The sequence below is a fragment of the Cyprinus carpio genome, chromosome B3, assembly GCF_018340385.1.
Source record: "Cyprinus carpio isolate SPL01 chromosome B3, ASM1834038v1, whole genome shotgun sequence".
NCBI lineage: Eukaryota > Metazoa > Chordata > Actinopteri > Cypriniformes > Cyprinidae > Cyprinus > Cyprinus carpio.
The window spans coordinates 30354799-30379790 of NC_056599.1; the positions used below are offsets into that span (position 1 = coordinate 30354799).

The 24992-nt window shown below is 38.7% G+C and overlaps 2 protein-coding genes across 13 annotated transcripts in view; both read right to left on the bottom strand.

Moving 5' to 3' along the window:
- Positions 1-1412: 1412 nt before the first annotated feature.
- LOC109089360 (homeobox protein Hox-B2a) lies at positions 1413-11484 on the bottom strand. Its single transcript, XM_042720719.1, has 2 exons — positions 8406-11484; positions 1413-7485 (listed from the first exon to the last, which is right to left on the bottom strand). Exons 1-2 carry the CDS (start codon positions 8899-8901, stop codon positions 6746-6748), a joined length of 1236 nt encoding a protein of 411 aa, XP_042576653.1. The 5' UTR covers positions 8902-11484; the 3' UTR covers positions 1413-6745.
- A 203-nt stretch (positions 11485-11687) lies between these two features.
- The window catches only part of LOC109098098 (homeobox protein Hox-B3a), a 52274-nt gene continuing 38969 nt past the window's right edge, over positions 11688-24992 (bottom strand). For 6 of the 12 annotated variants that reach the window (XM_042720723.1, XM_042720721.1, XM_042720722.1 and 3 more), the window contains 3 exons: positions 20715-20781; positions 14263-14860; positions 11688-13542 (listed from right to left, as the gene is read on the bottom strand). In XM_042720723.1, coding sequence (XP_042576657.1) covers positions 12782-13542; positions 14263-14752 — 1251 coding nt within the window. In that variant the 5' untranslated portion in view covers positions 14753-14860; positions 20715-20781 and the 3' untranslated portion in view covers positions 11688-12781. The other 6 variants (XM_042720720.1, XM_042720727.1, XM_042720728.1 and 3 more) reach the window with 6 other exon arrangements.

Below are 24992 nucleotides of genomic sequence, written 5' to 3' on the forward strand. Positions count from 1 at the left end.
AATTAACACATTGGATCAAAACCTTGAAAACGTTTAAAAATATAAACACCACCAGTCAAAGCATAGAAAATACAGATAAGTTTTTAATGAAGATTTAAAAGTATAAACAGAAGGGGGAGATCTAATATAGAGAGGGAGACTGTTCCAGAGTCTGGGAGCAGTCACTGAGAAGGCCGCTCACCTTTAGTTTTATAACGTGAGCAAGGAACAGAGAGAAGTACTTGACTGGAAGAACCTAAGGATCTTGAAACATAGTATAGGACAAGAAGATCACTGATATACTGAGGGGTAAGACCATGTAAAGCTTTATAAACATAACGCAAAGTTTTAAAATCAATCCGGGACCTAACCGGTAACCAGTGGAGTAATATGCTGACACTTTTTTCGTGCCAGTCAAAAGCCTGGCTGCTGCATTTTGAACCTTCTGCAGATAATTTACAGTTGAATTAGCAAACCCAGGTATAAAGAGCTGCAATAATCCAACATTGAGGTAATAAAAGCATGAATAACGGTTTCAAGATCTTTCTTAGAGAGCATCATCTTTATTGTGGCAATAGATCTTAGCTGAAAGGAATTACTTTTAACAATAGCAATAATCTGCTTTTCGAAACTCAAATTAGAATCAAAAATGACACCAAAGATTTTTGACACAGTCATGAACATTTGAGGAACCAAACTGATTAACTTTGTCAGAGGTCCTATCTGGCGAGGCGAAGATGACAATTTCAGTTTTGTCATTGTTTAACTGACCCTAGCACCATTTTGGAGCGTATCCACTGAACGTAAACAGCGTATGCTGTTCTGTGTCAGCTGCGCCATATTTTCGTATCCGTAGCTCTCAGAATGCATCAAAAATATCTTAATTTGTGTTCCGAAGACGAACGGAGGTTGTACGGGTTTAAAACGACATGAGGGTGAGTAATTAATGACAGAATTTTCATTTTTAGGTGAACTATCCCTTGAATTTTCAGCATCCTTACTCCAGTCTTCAGTGTCACATGATCCTTCAGAAATTATTCTAATATGATGAGTTGATGCTTAAGAAACATTTCTGATTATTATCAATATTGAAAACAGTTAAGTTGCTTTATATTTTTGCAGAAACCATGACATTAATTAAAATAAATTAAGACTTTAATTAAGCAAGGATGCATTCAGTTAATCTAAAGTGACAGTATGAAATGCTGTTCCTGAAAAGCACAAAACTAAAATCATATTTTCCCATTATTCTATTAATATTAGCTCAAAAAATGCATTATATAGTGTATGAATATATATATATTTTTAAAGATATTTTATGAGCTAATATTTAATAGAATATGAAGAAGAAGAAGAAGAAGAAGAAGAAGAAGAAGAAGAAGAAGAAGAAGAAGAAGAAGAATTTCATAATCATTTGTCACACTTCAGGACCATTTTAAATTTGTTGTAAACTTGTTTTAACAATGGTGACCAGCTGCAGGACCAAAGATGTATACACTTCCCTTACATTCATATGCAGTTTAACCTAAAATCCTGATTTCAGTGTTAAAAAAATAAATAAATTACAATTAGCAATTAACTATTACTGTAAATCAGTGCAAAGACTGATAGCATGTAGTGCACACCTGCTTTGGCCTGTGAGCTGCCTTCAATGGAATGTCACTGGATACGTTACGTTTTTGGGTGACTTGAAGCTGTCATCTTGTCTACTATAGCAGCAGAACAGAGCATGATTGCTCCAAGGTATTGTCGGCACATTCTCTTGTTGGCAGGGTTAAGGGTAAAAATGTGTTGCTGTTAGATACTGTACAAGTGTTAGTGAATGCCCCCTCACCCTCTGAGAAGATATGGACAGCTGTGAAGGGTCTGCTTCAAGCACACAAAAGCTCATATGCTTTTGCCTGTGTCTGATTCTGCTGTTAAAGGAGGGGATCAGCATGCCATAAACTCCAGCAGCATCACATCATGCTGCTCTCCAAATGCTTTTGTCATTTTAACACATAAGGACTTTATTCCTTCTCAAGATTTCTTTTTTTTTTTTTACTTTTAAGTTCCAAGAAAACCTTTATTCTAAATTAATTTTATTAAGAGTTCTGGTCATTGAAAATTCAGGTGCACTAACATTAATGACTTGAGTCAACAGACAGAAATCACAGACTAACAAAGTACTTCTAGATTAAACCTTGCAAGCATATCAGAGTCAAAAGCAGTTTTATATTTAACAGGGTAGTGTTTTTTTTTTTTAAAGTTGGTGCAGAAAGACATGTAAGGTCTTGAGCTAATATACAGGGCGTCTCATTCTTTGTGCATCACCAGCTGTCGCTGTCTTTTGAAAACATTTTGAAATGTATACCATGCTTTCAGTGCGCTTTCTTGGCATACTGCTAATGTTAACATGCTGAAGGATTACTTTATTTTCATTGTTTAAACATTGAAAAGGAATGAATACTGCAAGAGATGTCTATTACAGACTATTTTAGTTTGGCCTGATGTTAAACTGTTTTCCTGCCGATCTTGTGAGTAAACTATTTACAAGGTAGTGATTTTGTATCATTTTTTTTTTTTTTTATGAAATCACGATTTTTAGATACAGTAAGCATGACCATCCACCTTTAACCCTACCCCTAGGCTTCTGTGGCAAAGTGTTAGCAGATCGTACAAAAATATATCTATGAAATACAAATTTAGATGAATTATTCACCAATTCACCCAAACATAAAATAGTTACAAGTTACAAAATGCCATGAGAGTGTATTGGTTTTATCAGCAGTTTCACTTAAAGGGACAGTTCAGCCAACAATGAATGTTCTGTGATCATTACTCAAAGTTGTTCCAAACCTGTACCAGTTTAACAAAAGAAGGTATTTTGAAGAATGTGTGTGACCAAACAGTTGTTGGACCCCATTGACTTCCACAATATGGGAGAAAAATGAAAGACCATCACCTTTTTGGTTACATACATTCTTCAAATTATCTTCTTTTGTGTTCATCAGAAGAAAGAAATTCATACAGGTTTGGAACAACTTGAGTAAAAGACAACATCATTTTCATTTATGAGTCAACTAACCCTTTAAGGTTCAGCACTATCAAAACTGTGTGTTCTTTATTTCTGTGAATATAGTGATCAGTCAGACTAAATGATAATGTAAACCATTGAGTTTTTGGATTACAATTGATATTATTGTAGTGGCTGACTTGTTATTTGGCCATCACTTTATTTACTTTTCATTGACAGCTTCTGTTTCCTTTAGAGAGATGCAGTAATTAGCAGATAGCTACATGGCTAATGCTATAGTTAGGTTTGTGTGTACAAGCCACGAAAGCTTTGTTTTCAGTATTTCTACTTTGTGCAGTTTCCTTTTACTATTTGTCAGCATTCTTTACATAGAAGATATATAATAGAGAGACCAAAACTTTAAAATACCTCTTTATTATGTCATTATCAAACATAATATAATGATTAGTCTATATGCATTTGAAATGTCTGTATATGTGGAAAATATCACGTTTCTTTTTGTATCTATTTCAGTGTATATAAACCAATCTATTACACATTACAGAATGGCTAAATGTCTGAAAAATTGAGTCTTTATTTGAAACTGATGTCTTGTTTTTCAGTAAAATGCGCTAAGGCAGCATGCCAAACAAGTTCTGCAAATTGAACTGCTCAAGCTATGAAATGTTTCACGTTATGAAATGTCACATGAGAGGTTTCGGTTGGCATTGTAATAACACAGATTTTGTTTGTTTTCAGAGCACAAAGAGGCGCATCTCAGTGTTATTATTGCTTTAATATCTTTGAGGTTCTTTTTAAATTGGCAGTTACCATTTTGATCCACATTCATGCTATAATGCTTCATTTGATAAGCATATGACCAGTAGCTGTGTAGTCCCAGGCTTTTATGAACAAAGAGTCTTTGCTAAACAAATGAATACAAGAGTTACTACAAAGGGAGCTGTTTACAGAGCTCACAATCCAATACGATGTGTTTACATTGCTAACCGTAAAGTCTTATGAGGCCATTCTAAAATAAGCTAAGATAATGTTTTGCTGTTACCATTGTTATTGTTGTTGTTCAATGACAAAGTACTCTGGTTTCCTAACCACTTCAGTGATTAAACTGAGCCTTCATGGTGGTTTGACTGAAATAGGGCAGGAGACATTTCCACTTTAATCTTGGCTAGTCCCACCACTGCTTCAGGCACTGCATTACCCAGGATGCACCACTGTAAACACTGGCCCATTTTCTCATGTGAGAAAATCCCTATGCCACCACACCTCTCCTTATTTTAGATTCCACTGTCCCAAAGTACTGTGCTCTGCGAAATATATAAACAGAAAGTGCTGTGCTGATAAATACGAGCTGGCAGGCCACCAAACAAAGCATAAGGACTGAGATAAAACATGACCCAGCCACACCTCAAATTATCAGGCTAATGGGAAAAAAATCATGACTAGAGTTTTTAAATAATATTTACCAAACTTGTGTGGCCTCGGGGCAGGGAAGACATTGTTTATCTTGTTTGGAGATATGCTGATATGTAAAGTCTCACCTGTTTCAGGTGAATTAAACAGAAGTAGGCCAGATGTCTGAAATGAGAGAGTAACCAAGTCTGTATATGCTGGCATCAGGAAATTAAGAAATCCCAAACCAGTACCTAAACCAGAAATAACTGAATACTGGAAATCAAACTTGGTGATTTGACATGGACACTCCTTTTTTACTCATCAGCACAAGAGACATCTGTCGTTTTATTTATCCATATGTCACACTTCTACTCTTGACACAACAGCAGACTTAAGCTTTTGCTTGAGATTGTATATCATTCAATTGTCCTTATTTCTGACGCATGCAGGTGAGTGTATTGATACAGTGTGTGGCTCTTGTACACACACAGCGTTAAACTCTAGCTGCCATAGTGCTACTGTGACCAGATCCACCTTTCCAGTAATATGAGCAGAGCAGCTGTTCAACACACACAGGGGTCATTTACTGGTACTGCTCATGTAAACCAAGCAAAAAATACCTATTCAGACATTAAAATTGCATTGAAATGTTGTTTTGCTTGCTGCTTCAAATTCATAATAGAGATATAACAGAAGTCTGACCTGGGTGAGGGAAACATTGTGTAGCCTACATTCTATCTAGGTCAAAGACAAATAGGAATAATAACATATGCAATCATATTTATGAAGGGCTTTTTTTTTTGCCATGTGGTTTAAGGTTTTACTCTTGCAGTCTTGTAATAATTTAAAGCAAGGATGTGAATAATAAGGATGATTACTATTATTATTATCAACCACAGTATATTGTAAGACGACGATCTCCATAAGAGCTCAGATCCAGCTGTTAAATAAGGTTTCTAATAATTGATATTGAATAATAATAATATTAATTAAAAAAAAAAAATCTCTGTTTTAACTGATACAGTTCTGGCCTGTGTTTGTTTAAACTGATGTTTTTAATTGACATTGAGCCAGTTTGGAGCATCCCGCTCGCAGCAGCAGCCTAAACTATCCATAATGGCTGCCGCTTTATTGTTCATATCCTTCATTGTGTTTCGAGCGCCATTTTGCATCAGGGCGCGTGCAGCCATGGGAGCCCACAGCCCAGTCAACCGCTTGACCCTCCTGCAGATTATCCCGCAATTTTTTTTTATTTTTTTTCCTTCTAAAAATAAATAATATCCGTGCTGCTGCCTTTTACCTCTCATGTTATCAACCACAGCCGATTTTGTAAAAATAGCCTATACTGTTTTACATTTTCATTTCAAGTTCATGATAATCACTGTTTTTGCTGCATTGTTTAAAAAGATTAGTCGATTTATTGCTTGTTTAAAATAAAGATTTTGAATTTTACTACAAGTTTAGTAGCTTTTTTTTCTTTTCTTGAGCTTATGCAGTTCCCACCACTTTATCGTAAGAATAACATACTAACAAAGAATAGCTCTCATCACAATATAATGATAGTAACATAATAATAATAGGCTAATAATAATGATAACAATTAGTACTATAAGAATTATTTTTTGCATATACGCTTAATAACGTTCTTCGAACATTAATTCAGCCTGTGGACTGAATTGTGTGGTTTCCTCCCAATACATCAATACCAAGGAAAAACAAATTCTTAAAATTAACGTCTTGATTTATATTCGAATATTAAACATTTTTAATAAAAGAGTTCATTAAAGCTTAGAGAATCAATCACACTCGCTCCACCAATTTATGTTTTTTTTTTATTTATTATTATTATTTCAACTATGAAAATAACGTACAATAAATAAATTTGAAATTTACTATTAAAGAATCTCAATAAATAAACTAGTTCTAAAATTATTCAATAGGGACAACGCCCGCCTTGGGAGAATTCCTAAAAGCAGTTCAACTACTCTTATGTCTGACACAATTCCTGAGATTCCAATGATTGAGTTTCACTGAAAAAGTCCGCAACCATTCATCTGTTAATCGACATAAACTAAAATCTGATAATCAAAAGGCAATAAAATACCTGAAACTTCGACAGGGGCCATCCCGATGTGTATTCAAAAAGATTACATCATCGTATTTTCAAAATAATGGGCAATTTATTTCCTTTTAGGCATTGTTTCACGCCTTTTTTGTTTTAAAAAAAACTCTTTAGGTAGATGTCTCTTTTCACTTTTTAATATCTTATTATAGGAATGTTGCGGTCGAGAAGCATTCATGACACTGCAATTAGATGGAGTTCGATTGTTCTTGTATGCGTTGTGATGTCATAATAGTTCAGAACTGTAAATGCTGCAAATCTATAGTACAAAGAGTGCTCGTAAACAAGTCAAAATCTTCCTCGGAGAAGTCAACTGGACTGTCCAGTGAGCTATGCAAACTCGGCGATAAAGCGTCCGAAATCTGTAGGCAGGAGTCCGTCGTAAAGAAATTCAAATCGGGTAGAGAGGTGGCATCCTGCGGCTCTGTGAACGAATGCTCTGGCCCAGCTGCTCGGCCCTCAGCCATTGTGCTGGGGTTATCTGCAGTAGGCGTTGGATACGGGGGGGAGTGAACCGCTGTGTCAGGAACAGATGCAGGCTCCGACTGGTTCGCCTGGCCCTCCTCAGGCGTGGGCTGGCTTTTGTCCGCACTGTTTGTGTAGGAGGCGGCTGTCAGGCAAGTCTCACTCTCGGAGACTGCTGCAGAACCGGTGCCAGAACCAGATACTTCCAACGACTGGCTCGAATACGGTGAAGCAGCGTCGGTTCCCTCCAGGAGCTCAAAACCACTGGGCTCGCCTTCTTGCCCGTCCCGGTGGTGCGTAGTTTGTCTTTTGTGCTTCATGCGTCGATTTTGAAACCACACTTTGACTTGGCGCTCGGTTAGATCCAAAAGTGCTGCTATTTCAACGCGCCGGGGCCGACAGAGGTATTTGTTAAAGTGAAACTCCTTCTCCAATTCAAGTAGCTGCGTGTTGGTGTATGCGGTCCTCAGCCTCCGTGAACCGCTGCCATTATCCAGTACACCTTGAACCTCTGCAAGAATCAAAACATAAATAAGTCCCATACAAAAGGCGAAGTCATCGAAATTCATGTGAGAAATTGTCCAGATGACAATAAAATCCCAGTGCAGAACAGCCATGTGGTTTGGGCTTGTCATGTAGCAATGACTGCAATGGTTAGGCATGTCTTGTGGTAATAGACCAGAGTGGTGTACAAGCGTTATTTCAGCAAGCCCCATATTTTGTTGCGTTCCACAGCTTTCACGATATATACTGTTATCCAAAATGGCTCCCCAAGCCATGAAACGTGGTTATGAATAAATATCGAGTCTCAGCTGACATCAATTGCGATTAAATCGTTATTATAGATCAAGATCTACTATCTGCAGGATGGCAACGTAATCTTTCAGAATGTGCACAGTTTTGTGTATGTGCCAAGAAATGGGGGAGGGGATGACTTTTTATCTTTTAAAGACATTATATATATATATATATATATATATATATATATATATCGTAATCTTTCAGAATTATATATATATATATATATATATATATATATATATATATATATATATATATGTTTGCACAACAATCAAGCATGCTTAATGATGCTTGAAATGTAGACATCAGATGAAATTATACAATTATTCCTAAATACATAGAGCTCGAATGCTAACCCATCCAAAGCAGGTTATGCCGTACATCACATACAAAAAAATAGGACAAAGAACAAATTTAAAAAGGGCAGTTTTTTTTTTTTTTTTTTTTTTTTAATTGCTTACAATTCCAAGCATGTGAAATCACAATGTAATAATGCTGCTTAGGCTGTAATAACAGGTAATTCAAATCTATAGATTTTCAGCTACATTGCCATCTGAGTCCCGAATCATTCAGGGGAAATTGTCCAAAATGCAGAATAAACGCGTTCATAAACTGCTTTGATAAACGTACCTGTCGGGGACTCCAGTCCCGCGGTTGTGTATCCGGAGGATGCCTGAGAAGGGGAGGCTGCTGCTGCAGCAGCAGTGGCTCCGGGCTTGGGGCACTTCTTCGAGGATTTTTTCTCTTTCATCCATGGGAACTCGTGGGCCAGGGGCGCGCTACCCGACAGCGGGGCCGGGCCTTGCTGGTGCTGCGTCGGCGGTGCTGTTTGTGTCCGGAGCTGGAGGCCATTGGAGGCAGTTCGCTTTTGGCTCCTCGGTCGCGCCTGGTTGCCTGTGCAGGGACTCAGACTATGGATGGTGTGCTCGAAAGGAGGTGGAATTGCTGTCGAGTCCTTGATTGATGAAGTTTGAAATGACTCCAGGACAGCGGGGAAAGACGTCAGGCACTCTGCAAGGGAAGGCTGGCTGTTGATGAACCCAATCTCCCTCTCAAATTCAAAATTCATCGCTTCGCCTGGGCAAAAAGGGCGTCCAGCGACACCAACATACGCAAAAAATAACATCCAAAAGGCTAGGATTTATTTTGCGTTCCTGCTATGACGGCATTTGCGGGCTTTAATAATTGTGTATATTGGTGATATTACTAGCGTATGGGGACCAGGGTCTACTAAACTGAAGACTATGGGCGAAATTGCAGCCAATTCCTGGTCACATGACTCATCTCAGCCAATCGAAATTCGGGGCCTGGTGGCAAAAGAAAGCAATATTTGTCTGAATTGATAAAATACAGCAAGGTATTATAATTCAGTTCGTATTGTAACACGGACGAAATAATAATTTAAAAAAAAAGGCTCTCGGCTGCCATGTGTTCGGACAGTCCTGTTTTGTCGTGAGAGGTAGTGCAGGCCTCTTATGTTAGACAATAACAATCCAAATGCAGAACTACCAGTGATGTAATTCACAGGCCTTGCCTGATCCACAATATGGCTTCTTGCGTATTTACAATCAAGAGTCATTAATCTTAAAAGTTTTGACAAGAGTAACAGACAAGAGATGTAGGGAGGTGTAGAAATATTTCTTTTATCAAGCACATAAATAAGGATGTACAAGAGTGATGGCGAGAGTGTCCGCCACATTTGCCGAATAGGAGATTCCCAACCATTACGATACAAATACATTATTTTGGGGTTTACCTTTAATTAGATTTTTTTTAACACAGCCTCTGAAGAATTGTTGAAAAATGGGACCTTAAAGCGCGTAAGTTTGCACTAAATCCAGGTCAGAGAATTGTCAAATGATATTTCTGTAAATATTTTGCTTAATTATTTAAATGAAGGTGCACGAAAAATAGTTGTTAGCGGTGTGTGTGAAACATTTGTTGACTGTGACCACAACTAAAAGTTCATCGTAAGGTCGCGTTCAAAATGGAAATTGCTTATGTCTTGACTTGAATTTCTATTGCACCTTGGACGAAGAAAGGAACAATATAATGTTAGTTGATGAAAATCTAAGCAAAATTGGTTGCGTCAAAGTTTAAAACGAATGGGAAAAGGGGGTAGATATTTTTAGAGCATGAGTAGAAATGCAGCAAGGGTGATCAATCTTTTCGCCGGCAAAGCGCTTGACAGCAGCCACCCTCAAGAATTCGCCTTTTTCCTCCAAGATCACAACAAAGAAAACCCCCATTATTCCCTCGTAGATCTGTGGATTTTTTCCCCCAGAATTATTTTCTGCATTGGATACATTCTATTGGCGCGTCGCATCGATAGAGATTAAAACTAAACTGTGTTGCAGCCAGCTGTAATCTGAATTCGACTTCACAGTATTTCGGATTTGCAACCCGAGCTTCGTTTCGTCATTTTTCTTGTCTAAAAGAACAGTGGAAACAGATAGGCTGTAACCCTGTGTGGGTGTCTGGGAATTTTAAAGGAAATACAAAGTAAACTGTAGGCCGTGGGCACTTCGGAAAGGGGTCAATCTGAAAGGCCCTCCTTACAGAACGGAGCTGACTGCGAGGGACTGGGACGCACTGATAATCTCTCTTTTTATTTATTGTTTGTGCGATTTTATGTTACTTTTTCGGACAGTACTAGCATAAAAAATGTCAAGTGATCAGTGATTTTATTTTATTTTTTTCCACCGGAAAATAATGATAATATTCTGGGACGAACTGAACAACTATTTGCGTTAAACGCTTAAAGGGATTTATATCATCGGAGGACAACGGTTTTTAATTCATTTCTTAAGATATATCCTATATTGTAGCTATCTATCTATCTATCTAAAATGCATGTAAAAGTAAGAATATTTGACTGTTTGATACCTTACGTTCGACTACCTTCATGTGACTGTATATTTTCTGTGTTATTAAGTTAAAATGCAAAAATTGGCTTCTTGTGCCCTTTTTTATTCTAATAGCTTTTATGTTTTTATTATATATTTAGACACATTAAGGTAGTATAAATGTCTGTAACCGTATGAAACCTTTAATCAAACACATGTTGAGAAAATCAAAGGTAAATGCAAACCGCTAAATGCCGCGTTGGTGTAGTTTATTTTTTTTTTGCATGCCATGGAAATTATTTCATGTTATCACTGTTGTAATATTTGTTTATTTTGTATTCACGCGGTTCCGAATTTCTTTGTCTAAAGCTTGGGCATGCGAAAATCAAATATGTTGTTAATAAATGAGCACAGACATCAACTCAGCTCTTTTTTCCCCCTACAATAATCGATGGAGACCCAACAAGCAAAATTATGATTAGTCATCTATTATCTGTATCTTTCTTCTTTAAACTTGAGATTATTTGTAATCATTTGTTTTAATTCCAAAACCAGTAAGAAGAGTGTTCGACGATTTTATTGGACTCCCTTCACGTGACCATTGCAGGCGCGGCCTCCAGGGCTCTTTCACAGGCCTTGAGGAACCCCTACCCCCACCCCCTTCAGTCTTTGCCTGTATAATCGTGTGAGTCTGTTTGGTAAACTCATGAACTTCTAGAGTGGAAATGAATAACATAACATTTTATTAAAGAATTGTTCAACAACCAACTCTTAACAAGGAAATAAAAGTAGTTACAAAGGACAAATGAAGTTCTCAAAATGTTTCGCTATATTTCGTCTAAATCTCGACTATGCGGGAACGGTTTGATTTACTCTTGCGCCCCCTGTACAAGTCAAGACATTATTTATACAAGGGTAACATAAACCTACATATCTCTAAAATACAAGAACTAAAAATTAATTTGTTACAATGACAAGAACACAGCGTCTTTTTATAACAGGTAGATACTAAAAAAGTACATTTTATCGATATAAATACATGGGGATAAATAATACAAAAAAGAAAGTATTTAAACTGGCTATAACAAATAAATATATATTTATGAATGTTCACTTGAACACACTTAGCGAAAGACGCTGATTGAAGGTCTTCCGATTCAAAATAAGATTTACTTTTCTTCCTCACCCATTAAATGTAAACTCTAAGTGCAACAATGATGCCCAGACGAGAGCGCATTAGGCGTAAACAAAGACGTCTGCGCCGTAGCTTGGTTTCCCGGACATGCATTTTTGTTCAAATATACCCTGTTTCCACGTTAAGTCAAGACATGAGAAAATGTGGGCCTTTCATATTAGTTTGGACTAATGTAGGCGAACCCAAAGATTGGGAAAGATAAAGAACTGGGGAAGGAGTATAAGGGAGAGGGAAAGGGAGAGGGAGGGGCAGCGAGTTGAGAACGAGGGAATGAACTTTAATTTACTAGTATTCTCAACTCTTCTTTTTTACCCTGTGTCAAAACCATAACAATTCTATTCACTTCTCATTAATAGTGATAGGTAGCATAGTATAAAAAGGGACTTAAAAGAAATGAATAATTTGATCACCGTGTCTTGCTAAAGACAAGGTGCCAGTCTGCTGGGAACAAGTTAATAAAAAAATCGACTGTTTTTTTTTTTTTTTTTTTTTTTTGAGACGTTTAAAAAAAGAGGTATGTGAAATAAGGGTGGTGGACGAAAACAATCCAGTGGTTTTCTTGCACCAGTAAGTTTAAATGTAAGCTATACCGTACCGCCCTCCAAAGTGTGAGGAATGCAGCGATAATGCTGAAGAAGTACACAAACATTTAGGAGGATGTAATGAGGTCATACAACTAGACAGTCTATTCCTTGGCATAAACTAGCCACTGTTCATGAAGTGTGTCATTTTAAAGGGGTATTTAGACCTATGGATACTAAATTCAGGTATGTTCACATGTGAATGGAAGGACAACATTGACACAAACGGTGCTCTAGTCATGGCAAGAAACCACTGGATCATCTTTTTCAACCCCATTGCATCGCCCCATGGGTTAGTCTGTTTCATCTTGTCTTCCTTTATTCTTTTTTCTTTGTCTTTCCTGTTTTTTTTGTTTGTTTTGTTTTTTATTTTGTCCAAACCTGCTACAGATGAGTCAACTTGGGTGCTTCTTGGATTCTACCCTGAGAAGGATGGTGCGCAGACAGATCCGTGTATGTCGGATGTGGGTCACACGGTCCATGGTGCTGGTTTGCCGGCATCTGTGTGGCACCATTGTAGTCCATGCTTGCCGACTGGTGGTGTGGTAGGTGATTGAGGCCATATATAGAAGGCCCAGTGGCAGGCATGGCATCAACATAGCTACCTCCCACATACACGGGGCTACCCTGCATGTTTGGTGTCGCATAGGTGCCACTGTTACCCTGTAGCCCGTGTGGGTCATAATCCGGTGCAGTGTTTCCATACTTCTGTTGGGGGGGGCAACCTTTCATTGGGTTCTGATAGGCTGTTGACATGGCATATGCATTTTGATGCGGCTTGTTAAAAGATGGTGGGGAGGGAGCATCATAACTGCCCATTGAGTGCATAGAGTTCATGAAACCAGCTGAGGACTGCATTGGGAGAGGTGGGCTTCCTGTGGGGGACGGCCCCCCTGAGGACGAGCCGATGCCTTTCGCCTTTTGATCCTTCTTGTACTTCATCCGCCTGTTCTGGAACCAAATCTTGATCTGCCGCTCACTAAGGTTAAGCAGATTGGCCATCTCCACGCGCCTCGGCCGGCACAGGTATCGGTTGAAGTGAAACTCCTTCTCGAGCTCCACCAGCTGAGCGCTGGTGTAAGCAGTGCGTGCTCTCTTGGAAGCTGCAGAACCCGGAGGGCTTTTCTCACCACCGCTGCTCTCCGCTGGGGTGAGAATGAAATAAAACATAATTACTCCACACGGAAATTGAATACATCGTTCCCACTAATAAAGCCGGCCATGAAAAACTTATCCCCCTGATATTGGTTGTCAACACTTCATAACTTTGGCATTTATTAAGAGACACATGCCCTAATATTGACCTTGTGTATGTAAATCACATTACAACTAAAGCCCAGGGCCAGATTCATACTGTGCACTAGGCAACGGTGTGTTTGCTACATGGTTTGTCTTTTGAATGGTTTACAGGGAGGATTAAGACGATAGAAACCTCTACATGCAGATTCAGAGGCTTGTGGGATAAACCTTCTGTTATCTGGACATGATTATTATGTATGACAAGTGATGTGGCATTGCTGCTATCTAAAATCTGAACAATAATCTTTGTGTACTGATTTTTTTTTTTTATCTTCTGACACTTTCACAGTCAGAAATATTCAGTGTGTAATCATATAATCATCACAATTCTGAGAATTATTTTGGTTGTACAATACATTGAAATAGACTGGCCTGTCCCCTTGATAAACATCCAATCGCTAAAAATATTGAAAACATTTTAAATGAGCATGGTCTGATTTAGTCCCACCCCTAACGTATCCCATTTCAAGCCAATAATGTTGGCCAACATCTGTCTCGGTCAAGAAGGGTGAGAAGTGGAGAGAATAGAACAGAAGAGAAGAGAAGAGGGGGTTTGGCAAACACACCGTTAGCTGAGCTTGCACTAGGGGAGCTGTTTTTTTGCTTGGTGTTCTGACGTGACTCCTTCATCCAAGGAAAGATTTGCTTCGTAAGAGCTGGGTTTGGGGCCAGAGAGGACGACTTGGATGATGATTTGGCCGTGCCCCCGCTGCCGGCCCCGCCACCACTGCTGCCGCCTGGCTGCTGGGTGGCATTTGAGGCAGCAACGTTTACAGCGTTCTGAGGAGGGGAAACCTGGGGCGGTGGGTGATGTTCAGGTGGCAGACTGGGCCGCATGCAGCTGCCATTAAGCTCTTTCGTCTTGGCATGCTGAGGCTGTGGGGGTGCGCTGGTGCCGAGCGACTGTAGGGAGCATGCAGACCTTTGGTAGTCACCCTCAAGATGCGCTGAATTCTGGAAGGCTGGTGCCGGGGCATCATAGCCAAAACCGTTTGCCCCCTGGTACGAGTATCCTCCGAAAAGTGTCGAGTTGTCGTAGTAGGTCGTTTTCTGCATTTCCAAAAATCGAGTTACTGGCTACCAGGGTCCTGACGACCTTCTGGAAGAACATTGGCACTAGATGTCACGTGACGGTCTCTTTCCAATGGCCTCTTGGAAGCTGACCTGAAAGGTTATAAGAGGCACATAATAAGAGGGGCGCGAGGTAAATCCATCTTACTGCACTGAAAGACACCATGACATGAATAGCATGTTCCCACAACGCAGCCTGCAGATGCTCTCTCTCTCTCTCTTTTTCTCCCCCACTCTCTCACTTTCTCTCTTGTGCACATCATAACAAACCACACATAAGGGTTGGAACTGGAAGACTACATTTATTCAAAATTGTTTAATTAAATTTTTGTTTCTACTGAATGTTATTTAAATTGAACTTTTTAATACAGATTTATCATGCTTCTGTCCTTTAAATAAATGTTTTGTGTTGTGGTGATTGTTCTTTCTGATATGCAAGAAAAAATAAATAAATAAATTCTCTCCTATTATAAAAATGATGATGTTAGAAATCACTGTCTAAGATGTGTTATTGGTAGATAATTGCTGACACTAGGGCATCATGCTGAGCTTCTGATATTGTGTAAAAACATTTCATATATACAATTCATTTTTGCAATTAAAACAGGACTGAATACACAAAAGACAGCACAGCGTTATTAAAAGAAAAAAAATATAGACAATACAGGCGAGCTCTGCGGACATATGAGAGCTCTTGCTTCCGACACAAAGGCCATCTTTAGAGGGCTTTCTCCAGTTACAAACAAACGTATTTGGGCAACATTAAAACCTGACAAACCGGCATTGTGTTTCTTTGCTGCTGGTCTTTATGAACGCATAGGGAAAGCTTCACCGGAAGCTTCGGTTGGTGTTATTCATAATGGTCGCTGGACCGAAATAGACAAATCCAGCCCTTTAAAAAGCTCAAGACCTCGCAGCTTGGCTCTGAGGTTGCTGAGAGGACCGGGCGAAAACGATCACTCAAACACTTACAGGCACCTGGCATTTATTCTCACTCACTCGCCTGGGTAGCAAATGTTATTAAAAAGACTAAGGGGAAGCCAAGATATTGCGTAAGATGTTTTAGGAGGACTACTGTGGCTTTTGTTTTATCAGATACTTGCAAGTTCACTTCACAGTGGGCAATACAATTTTTGTAATTACTTCGTGTCCTTCCTCCATAGCTGCAAATTGTATGCTGAGCTGGGAATTTAAAATTAGTTATGTGTATATTACCATGAATGATACATATATGTACTAGAATGACGGGAAGACTAAAATGGTATTTTAATGCTGTGTTATATTTCGATGGATATACACATGCAGAACAAATGTAACGAAGGCCTGTTTTACATAAACTCAGTTTAGCGTTTTGTGCTTGTTTATTAATTTAATTATTTGCTTTCGTTGCGAAAATCAAATACAAAACAAAGGAAAGAAAAGAAAAAAAAATTTGATCAAAAAAAGAATAATACTGGTTTATAATTATCTATCTAATAATAATAATAATAATAATAATAATAATAGCAGTAAAGTGTTCCACAAACTAGCATATGTGTTTTTGAAATATTATCAGAATGAATCATCCTGACATTATATTGTTATAAAACAGTATGTGTATTTTTTTTCTTTTGTTTGTTTAAAAACAAAAGGAAAGGCATTTGAAAGCTGCCATTAACATTTTGAACTAACATTATAAGCTTCATGGATCATAAATACATTATTGTAGAAGCTCAACTCGTAAAGAAAAAAATCCTTTGTTAACATGAACTGGAATAGTCGGTATCCTCGAAAAGACCATTCTTTCTGATTATAAAATGCACTTATCTGCCTTATATATTTCTAATCCTAAATTAATATTCCATTATTTAGACATAAATCTGTAAATATTGAGGAGAGGTTTGTGTTTCTGTTGTATAAAGCGTAAATACGAGCTACAGCTTTTGGACATCGACTCAGTCTCAACACGTCACAAATGTCGGTCATTTATCTTCGAAGAGGACGGCCGGAATCCTAATCATTTACTCTAAGGAATTGTGCAGGGGAGAGAAAGGGGAGAGGAAGAGGGGGATATAAAAACAGGCATAATAGATATGAAATCATATCGCAGTTCCATTAAATGGAACACGTAATGTCTTGGCCCTCTTGTTACGGTAACACAATAACCAACTTTTCTGTAGATCCAACCCTAACACAATTACGGAGTCGAGAGCGGACGTAGTAGGAGCAGGACCAACCCAAACGTCAACAAAAACAACATAACATTGCTTGGGCGCATCTTTGCTATTCGAAAATAAGTTACCTGATATTTATGTAAATTTCTAAAGGATATCTTATATATAAACCCCAAAAATATAGTAAGTAAATATTTCGATTAGAGACACCCATAGTCTTTGCATTTGGAAAGAATAGGCCTTGAACGTGCAAATTCAATATCAAATGAAAATACACCATGGTGCCAATCGAAGCATTTGCTGAAATCGTTAAAATCATTTGAATATTTAATACCGACATTTAACCACCTTATTTTTTTGCTCAAGTAAAGACACACACTCAGTCTTGAAAAATGAAACGCAAGCTTTTCTACCAAAGCCATATATGAAAACAAACATCCCCCAAAAATGATTTGCTTTGTTAAGATAGGACTAGATAACACAATATGGGGTGCATTTATTTAGAGGTAGCAAAAGAAAGCTCCAGTTCCAATGGAAGCTTAAAGCATTGTGAACTCTTCTTGAACCGCGTTTGGAGTCATACGGTCATAAATCACTAGGACACACATACCGCCATTCACAAACTGATAGCCTATTTCAGACCAGCTTACCTTAGCCTCTGACGAGAGACGCTCGGGCAGGCATCATATTTTCCACATTCGGCCACGCTGCAATCAATAAAAAAGCCCAAAGCTCATACCAGTTTCGATATTCCAGCCAGACAACGCGCGTCAAACGCCGGGTATCTCGAGCACGGCTGCCCCGCGCCAGAGTGCGGGCGCTGCTGGACGATTCCCCTCGGCTCGCGAAAGGGGGAGACGGTCTAGCATGAAAGATCTGAGGTATGCGAGGGGGGCTGCAAATGGACAGGCAGCACTGCTCCTGGCCGCCCTGTCGACTGGTACGCCCTGCTCGCAGATAACAATGGCCTCAGATTTCGCCTTCAATCTCCCCTCGCCTTTTCCTCACGGCGCAAAATTGAACATCATAATCCGAGGTGGGCTCCCGACTCGTCGTAACATCTCCCCGTCTCATGTCGGGGCCCGGGGTCTGCTGGTATTATTTGCACGTCTTTGCTAGGTTATTGTATGTAGTCAACACCAGGCCTTTCCAGCTATTGGAAATAACGGAGCAGGCTGGATGTGAGAGGCGCAAGCGTTAATCCCCATCAAACAGCGTCACCAGTGAAAACTTATGCTAATTGCAGGCGCTCGGGACAAGATAAGGGTCTATAACGGAAGCTGAAGAGTTTTTTTTTTCTTCCCCGAGTCTCTTTCACTTGTGTGATTCAACTCTCTAGTAACATTGTTTAATAGGCAACTATAGCAGAGAGGACCCATTTCTCTCTCCCTCTCTTACTCTACCGGTGTATATTAAATTACCAGGAAGTACGTTTTCAGCGCTTGCTTGCCTCTAGCTTGAGGCAGAAACAACATTCTATCTGTATTGTTAATATTTCATCACATCCCTGCCAACACACCCAACTAGTATAATAACTTATGCGCAAAATATAAAAACCAATGAGATGGGGGTTTAAGAACAAGAGAACAGACAACAGGCGGACTTGAGACCTGAGGGAGGGGTGTGAAAACTAATCACCAAAAAAGAAAAAAGAAAGATTTTTTTTTTTAATATTAAGAAGCTCTGTCGAGTCCTGGTCACACAAGTTCTGCGAGTATCATGGGTGGCGCGTGCACGTTAAAAAAAATAGACGAGAGAGTTTCTTCTGATTTTACTGTAGGCTACTAAAAGCACAAAAATATCAACATATCCTTTAAGGATGGAGGACAGAATGGAAAAACGCGAAAAGGAAACGAGGAAGAAAGCCGGCGCGGGAGCAAAAATAGAAAAAAAGAAGAAGGAAAAACAAAACCACGAAGGTGTTCAAGAGATATTGCTACTTCTCTCTCCTTAAGCCAAACACCACGTCTCCCTCTCTCTCTTACTCTCTCTCTCTCTATTTTTATTATTCAGGACACTACCCCCGTCGTTTATGGCTACGTAAGATTTATGACTTCCACCATACACAGGCAGCTGTAAACAGGCAACTTTAAAAAGATGCATTTCTTCTAGGTGCTTGAATAGAGAGCATCACCAACGGTGTGGGAGGAAGGCACAAGGCAAAAATGTAGGTGTCTGCAACTTTTTACTAAACGGCATTGTTCCTTATTTTGCAACCTTTGCTAAAAGGATCCAATGGGGAGCCACTTAAAAGGGCACTAATTAACTAACACGTGGGCTGAGGCAACGAAATGCAGAAAACACAATTTCTACTCTTCCATTTCGCCATCTTTCAGCTGTGATATAAACATTAACAAACTGTTATTTTCAGACAGTTGGTCGAATGTTACAGTTCGGATTATGGCATGCTGGTTTTCATGGACTGGGAATCATATTGGTAATTTTCAAAAAGGACAGCATATTGAGCTGCGCGGTGATGGATGTTACATTTATCTTTCTTTTCCAATGGAATAGCAAAAAAAAAAAAAAAAAAAAAAAAAACCACAAAGACAACCGCAGCATTGGTACATTATTTCCATGGATGTGCATCTCGAGAAACCATAAACAAAACTACACTTCTGGACAATCTATCCTACTGCTCGCGGATCCCTGGATACTCCTTTTTGAAATTAAAATTAATGAGTTCGATTGAAAGGATTTTAAGTCTAATGTATGTCTGTGTTGAAACAGGACATTAAAGGAGTATTAAAATTGTATAGATTTTACAGATTACGTTTTCTACCCAGCTGTATGGAGTATTTTATTTTATATGAAAAGAAAAAAAGGTTTTCGCGTTTTGCATTGTCAGTTACAATTAGTACTGCATGAACAATTTAAAGAGGAAATCGTGTTACGTTAATATGACATTGGTCTTTAAAAATTGCCATTAATGGATGTTATTTATATATTTTTTCAGATTTCTGTGCCCCTGAAATTAATATACGGCATACAACAACACAACAAATAGCTCCAGTAGCCTTTTGGCAAAACAATTAATGAGCTGCTGTTAATGTTGTTGTTTAAATGTTTATTTACATGGCAAAACGTGTTGTGAATGTTGTTTTAGCGTGGGACTTACTGTGTTGCGAGTCACCGTTTGCTTAGCAATTATTTAAGGTGTCAAACGATTTTTTCAAAGACTCTGCAAATAAATGTTACGCATGAGCAGCCCCAAAAATGGGTACGTAAAAAAGTACATAATCACCATCCAAATCACTACACTGCTATACCACAGATTTCATAGACTGTCTCAGTTAAAGCATGAACTGTTTTTTCTTTTTCTTTATTTTCTTTTCTTTTTTTTTACTTTCCTAATGGCAGCATTCAACAATCAACAATGTGGATGCAGCACACACGAGATGCGCATCTATAAATATAGCCTATAGCACAGGGGCCTGTACATTTTTTATGAAATTTGTTCCCCCAGTATGCAAAGGTATAATTGCCATCAAAATTAGGTTCATTATATGCAATCAAACATGCATTTGTATGGAACTGTGTTACATGCTATTACAAATTCTTATGTTACATTGTATGAAAATGTATTTGAAATTAAAACATTTTAATAAAGCATGCGAATTTTCACATTTGTTTTATTATTTGAATCAGTAAAAATATAAATTCAGGTTTCATAATAATAATACCAATGTTTTAAAAAAATCGAAATGGAAAAAAAAAGAAAATCGTCTCTTCCCCAAACACATAACCAAAGGGTATAAATCACTGTCAAACGCAAAAAAGATTGAATCACTTACCGAGATATTGTCCTTTATCACTTCTAGATTTTATGCAAGGATACAACTTCTTGATAACGAGAAGGAACTGTAAGCAGAGGAACAGAAAAGGGAGAGATGCAATCAAAACGGGGTCGCCAAAAATCCAATAGAGAACATCAGACCTCATGTAGAGAAACTGACCTCGAAGACAATTTGATGGTTGGCCACTGTCGACCGACATGTTAACCTTAAATTATGTTCGGGAATATAGAGAGAAATTCGAGGCCAACGAAAATATTTACGCTGTATCCCAAAGTCCCTTACTTCTATTGATTTTCAGCATGTATTGAATGAAGTATGATATTTCTAATAATTTAAAACAGAACCTTTGGCCTTCCTAACGGATTTACTGAGTGCAGGAAGGGTAATTTGAAAATCCAAACCATGCAAGCGCTCTTATTCAAACACTGAAAATATACAGATGAATAAAGGAATAAACACGTGATACTAAAAATAGGTAGTTAATTTGCTTTTCTTTGTCAGTGTTTAACAGTATAACAAGCTCTCCTGTCCTTGTGAAAAAGAATGGCCTACTTTTCTGCTCTGCAATATTTAATCATTTATAGTTACATAACATCCCCAGACAATAAAAAGAACAGATAAACAGATACTAACTTAACAACAACAACGACAACAACAACAACAATAATAATAATAATTATAATAATAATAGCAATAGTAGTTATAATAATAATAAAAACATTAAACGTTTTACATACTATCATCATATAAATCATACAAATTACGAAACAGGTTGAAAATGATTAAATATAACATGCAACAACGTTCAGCGACCATTGAGAAAATCATGAAGCGCAAGCCCCACCATTCTGGTATAAAATCCGCCCATAAACTTGATAAACACAGTCCTTAATCCAAACGGGTGCCCTGGAGGACCGAAAATGGATATATACAGTAGGCGATGGCCTGAACAGAAATGGAATGAAATGGCCTTGCTGGTCTGCATAGCAGCGCTTATTAAAAGTGGAATAAAAACGTTGGACGGTTTCGTTCGCCGGCTCATGACAGCTACCCCAAACACATAAATCAAAACGAGGATTCCCCCGACCTCCCCGACTCTGCGGCCTACAGCGCTATAAAGTTATTTATTGCATCCCCGCACTTACGCACGCCTTTGGCTCGATTCCATTCCCAGCACCCGGGCCCGTTTCTACCGATGTCCGGGTATTTTGGGGTCGATTTGTCCCCGGTAACACGCCAGCGACCCGCAGCCTTGCTGGACTAACCTAAAGTTACCTATAAAGTGAAGGGTGCTCGTGCCCCAGCAAGCAGGAACGCTGCTGCTCTCAGAACAAAGGGAGGAGGCAGCTCCCAGCCAGAAGAGCTGATGAGCCAATTTTTAGTGAGGAAAATGGAAGCGAAAGCAACCAGAGAGCAACGGCTTAGCCGAACCAGAACCAGCTTCTCCTCTAGTACACGGAAAGCGTTCCAGTAGCGTATAATTATTGTTCAGGCTAACGAAGGGTCGGAAGGAAACAACAACTGGATTCACGTGCACTCATTACTGCAGGCTTTGCAACAAAGGGCTCCTGCATCATTTATATAAATGCATATTAAGTGGATGCATGGGCAGTGGGAGATTGTGTTCATTTTGTCAGACCATTTAAATATAGTAAAGCTACTTTTGAATTGCATAGTTCACACTGTGAACTCATTTACACTCTTGTCTACTCACTTACAAACCAGTTACATTTTCAGCTTTATTATCCCTTTCACCCTCGGAAATTGCATCACCTCTCTGCTTGGTCGTAGCCATCTGTAATATAGTTCTTCGTTTCAAAAATATGCATGCAACACGTAAGTACGTCCATGGGAGAGAGAAAAAACACGCGAAACTAAAAGAGGCGCGCGGCTTGGCTTTGACAGATTGGCACTGGGTTTGCAGCTTGACCTTTCCGCGGAGGTGCGATTACTCACCAGATTAATGATCAATCAGAGGTACTTTGGAATCCCCTTGTAGTGTCTTATATTTATGCATTAATCTCCCGTCCTGTATACGTCCACAGGCTCTTGAGAAGCACGTATGGCACCTTCTGGAAGTCAGCGCAAAGCCGACCTCATCCCATTTGTTGTGTAATTTACCAGGCGGTTGTGAACTGGCGAGTTAGTAGTGACTGGGCGAATACCTCAAGGGCCCTCTTCCTAAATCCAAAATAATGCCCTGAATCCTTCGTTCACGTGACACGCATTAGTCAGAGCGTCTTTTTAAAGTCTCTAGCCTAATAAATCAAACAAAAAAAAGAAAAAAAGGGAAAAAAGAAACCATGCATTTTCATTTAGAATCCGCAATTAGTGACTTCTGCCTCGTTTTTCTTGAGTGCCACCCAGCAAAAAACACTGACATCGCCTCCCCATCACAGAAATGGTGAGCTTTCATCAAGTCCGTTCGTTGGATTCCAGTGCTTTGAAAAGTAATGAGCTCGAACGCTTAGCATACCCAAATACCGAGAGAGGAGGTTGTTTTAAGCTGGGAGCGGCTAGCTATGTCTTCTTTTCTCTTGCAGTCTGGCGGATGACATCCAACTTTCAACACCACAAACTTCAGTGTGAGGCCGCTGGATACGTTAGGCCTTCTGTGGCCAATCTTTGAACGATTAAAGGCGTTTCTGCTCTCTCAGGCTGTGTGAATGGGCAGGGGGTTTGGTTTCTGACACCCACGCATATAGCATCAACTTAAGATTTCTGATTCGCCTTTCTGACCTGTGTGCAATGGTCACAACAAAGACGCGCACCGGGAAGAATTTTTTCTTCATATGCGAATTAATCTTTATTTATTGTTTAGGAGTGGGGTCAGGTGGTTTTCTTTGTGTAAATGTTATGTTTGTATTACTTAATGATATATTGTGTAATTGACCCGGTCTAAAGCTTAACCTTGATTAAGATATCGTCCAAGTGGACTTACTGGTAAGGCTAACTAAACGAAACTAAAAACCCGAAGATTATGTATTACTGCGCAACGCCCTGTAACCCTCCTTGCTCTAATACTCATTCAGATGGTCTTATATCAAAAGTGAAACTTTCAGCTTTTTGACCACAAAGTTAATTTTTAAGCACCATCTGTGCATAGGGTGGATAATGTTTAACTTTTTTTTGAATGAAGACACTGACTGAGGAAGAGACAGGGTCTTTGGGTCAACCAAGGCCCATGCCCCCAGGGTCCCCAAAACTGCCAACTTCACAAATCTGACAAATGAGCAGAGAAAATAAAATTGCACCCTGTTAGAAGAGAAACGGTTGCAGTTGGAACTTGTTTTAACTTTAAGAGTAAAAGATAAGTTAAATCAGTCGTTGAATGATCTTTTTGTGGTCGCCGTTTAAATACGCGCTTAAGTAAAGCTACATAACTCCACACACCATTGCAGCATTGGTAGCAATGAAAATCACAGACTGTTATAATTATGACAGCAATAAACTATTCAGACTGGAAAAAAGTAATATATGTATGACCTAGCTGACAGTAGCACTGTACTTAAAATTGCACTTTCTAACTGGTCCTCTCTCTGTACTGTCAGTGATTTATGATAAAATCAATTAAATTATATCTACTTAGACTTTTGTGGTTTTATTCAGACCTGTACATTAGTTCACGGAAACCGCTGGTCACAATTTCTGTTTTGGGCAAACGACCACCAAGACAACAACAAAACCAAAAGTACTACCTAGAGAACAGATTTTTCAAAATGTGTCAAAGCGCGCAGATTGACTCAGAAGGCTGTTTTCTGAGCTTGTAGTGCCTTTTGGCGCGTATGTCTGCAAGTGACAATGTAGTTTTCACTTGTCTGATGTCAAACATTTGTGTCAGAACCTTTAAGTGATTTATAGTCAAAGTTTGTTGACATTTAATTATATTATTTCTTTGTCCCTATAATATAATAGCCATTTTCCCGTATTATTTCATTAAAAAGGACAAATAATATAATATATAATAGACGAAAGAGTTACATTTTACGCTAGATATTTTTTAAATTATTAATTTTTGTAGTCTACTAAATCAATTAATTATAATAACATTAATTCATTAATATATTACTTGTATTAAAATTTATGAAAGTCACTAAATGGTTTGGCGATAGTAAAAGTTATTCGAGCTAAGAAATTTTTTGCTAATATATTTATTTATTTATTTATTTTATTTCCTTAAAAAGTCCACGTTTAAACGACCAACGAGCTGGGAACACAGAGGAGACGTTATATTTCAATATAGCCGTCTACCTTGAGGCCACATTTGAATTATTA

What these genes read in the sequence shown, in the direction of transcription:
- LOC109089360 (XM_042720719.1), bottom strand. Translation starts at nt 8,901, where the DNA reads ATGTTATTTTTTGCGTATGTTGGTGTCGCTGGACGCCCTTTTTGCCCA. An exon ending in GGGACTGGAGTCCCCGACAG is followed by an intron (nt 7,486 to 8,405) that starts GTACGTTTATCA and finishes TGATTCTTGCAG; the next exon opens with AGGTTCAAGGTGTACTGGAT.